The sequence below is a fragment of the Vollenhovia emeryi genome, unplaced genomic scaffold (assembly GCF_000949405.1).
Source record: "Vollenhovia emeryi isolate VEMERY1.0 unplaced genomic scaffold, V.emery_V1.0 DF951585.1, whole genome shotgun sequence".
Taxonomy (NCBI): domain Eukaryota; kingdom Metazoa; phylum Arthropoda; class Insecta; order Hymenoptera; family Formicidae; genus Vollenhovia; species Vollenhovia emeryi.
In genome coordinates this window covers 1-1,079 of record NW_011954781.1, presented here as the reverse complement: position 1 = coordinate 1,079, position 1,079 = coordinate 1, and the positions used below count along the sequence as shown (strand labels likewise).

General features: G+C 65.8%; 1 protein-coding gene across 1 annotated transcript; it reads right to left on the bottom strand.

Moving 5' to 3' along the window:
* Nucleotides 1-421: 421 nt before the first annotated feature.
* On the bottom strand, nucleotides 422-1,003 carry LOC105558921 (the record flags this gene model as incomplete). Its single annotated transcript, XM_012006900.1, has 1 exon — nucleotides 422-1,003. A coding segment is annotated over one exon (582 nt), but the record flags the coding sequence as incomplete, so codon positions are not given.
* Between the last annotated feature and the right edge of the window lie 76 nt (nucleotides 1,004-1,079).

The window sequence follows — 1,079 nt, the reverse complement described above, 5'->3', positions numbered from 1 at the left end:
GGACGAATCCCACGTCCAGCCGCTCCGTCAGTGGGGGCGCCCATGGTCTCAACTTATTGAGCACCATCTTGTATGGGCGCCCCCACGGATCCTCCTGAAGGGAGTCGAGGAACTCCGTCCACGCCCTGCCCTTTGCCACTTTGATGGCCCGTTTGAGGGCTACCTTGGCCTCAAGGTAGCCCTCCCTCGCCAGTTCGGCCGCCTGTCCGCCTCTGCGCCTGCGGCGGGCGAATCTCCGCTGCTGGTGGACGGCTCGTCGACGTAAGTCGGCGATCTCTGCCGTCCACCAGTAGACGGCCCGCTGAGGCCGAGCTTTGGACCGGGGCATCGCAGCGTTACAAGCCGCTGTAAGCACTGCCCCGATCCACTCGGCCTCCTGCAGGGGGTCCGTCTCCCGGGTCTCGGGGAAATCTCCCCGGACCCAACAGGCGGCCTCTAGCGAGGCCATCAGGGCGTCCTCGCAGAGTTTGCGTAGTGCCCATCGCGGTCGCGTCTCCTCGTGGCGACGCACGGAGGAGAGGACACCGAGCTCCACCGTTATATAACGATGATCTGACAGAGTCTCGGTGCCCTCCTCCACCCTCCACCCCGTGATAAGGCACGCGGCCGAGGGGGTCGCCCACGTGAGATCCACGATGGACTCCCCGTGCGTCCGCACGCAGGTGGAGGTCCGGCCCTCGTTGACCAGGACCAGACCATGCGCCGCCGCCCACTCATCCAGGGCCCTACCCCTCCTATTCGTGTGCCGGGAACCCCACTTCGTGTGCCACGAATTAAAGTCCCCGGCCACGAGGACCGGCCTCGGACTCAGGCGTATGAGCGCCTGCCCGATGTCCGAGAGCCAGTTGTCGAAGAGAGGAAGGCGCCTGGTGGGCCTCAAGTACACCCCCACGACCGCGATGGGCCCCCATTGAACGGCCACGTGCCGTTCCCCTTTTTCAATGGCGGCCGTGTCGGGCCCTCCCGGCACCGACCGCCATCGAATCGCAACCGAGTCCCCCGCCTGCCCGTTATCAACAGCCCAGTATGGGCTGTTTCTCGGGGGGCGGTGGGGCTCGGCCACGATCGCTAACGTATAA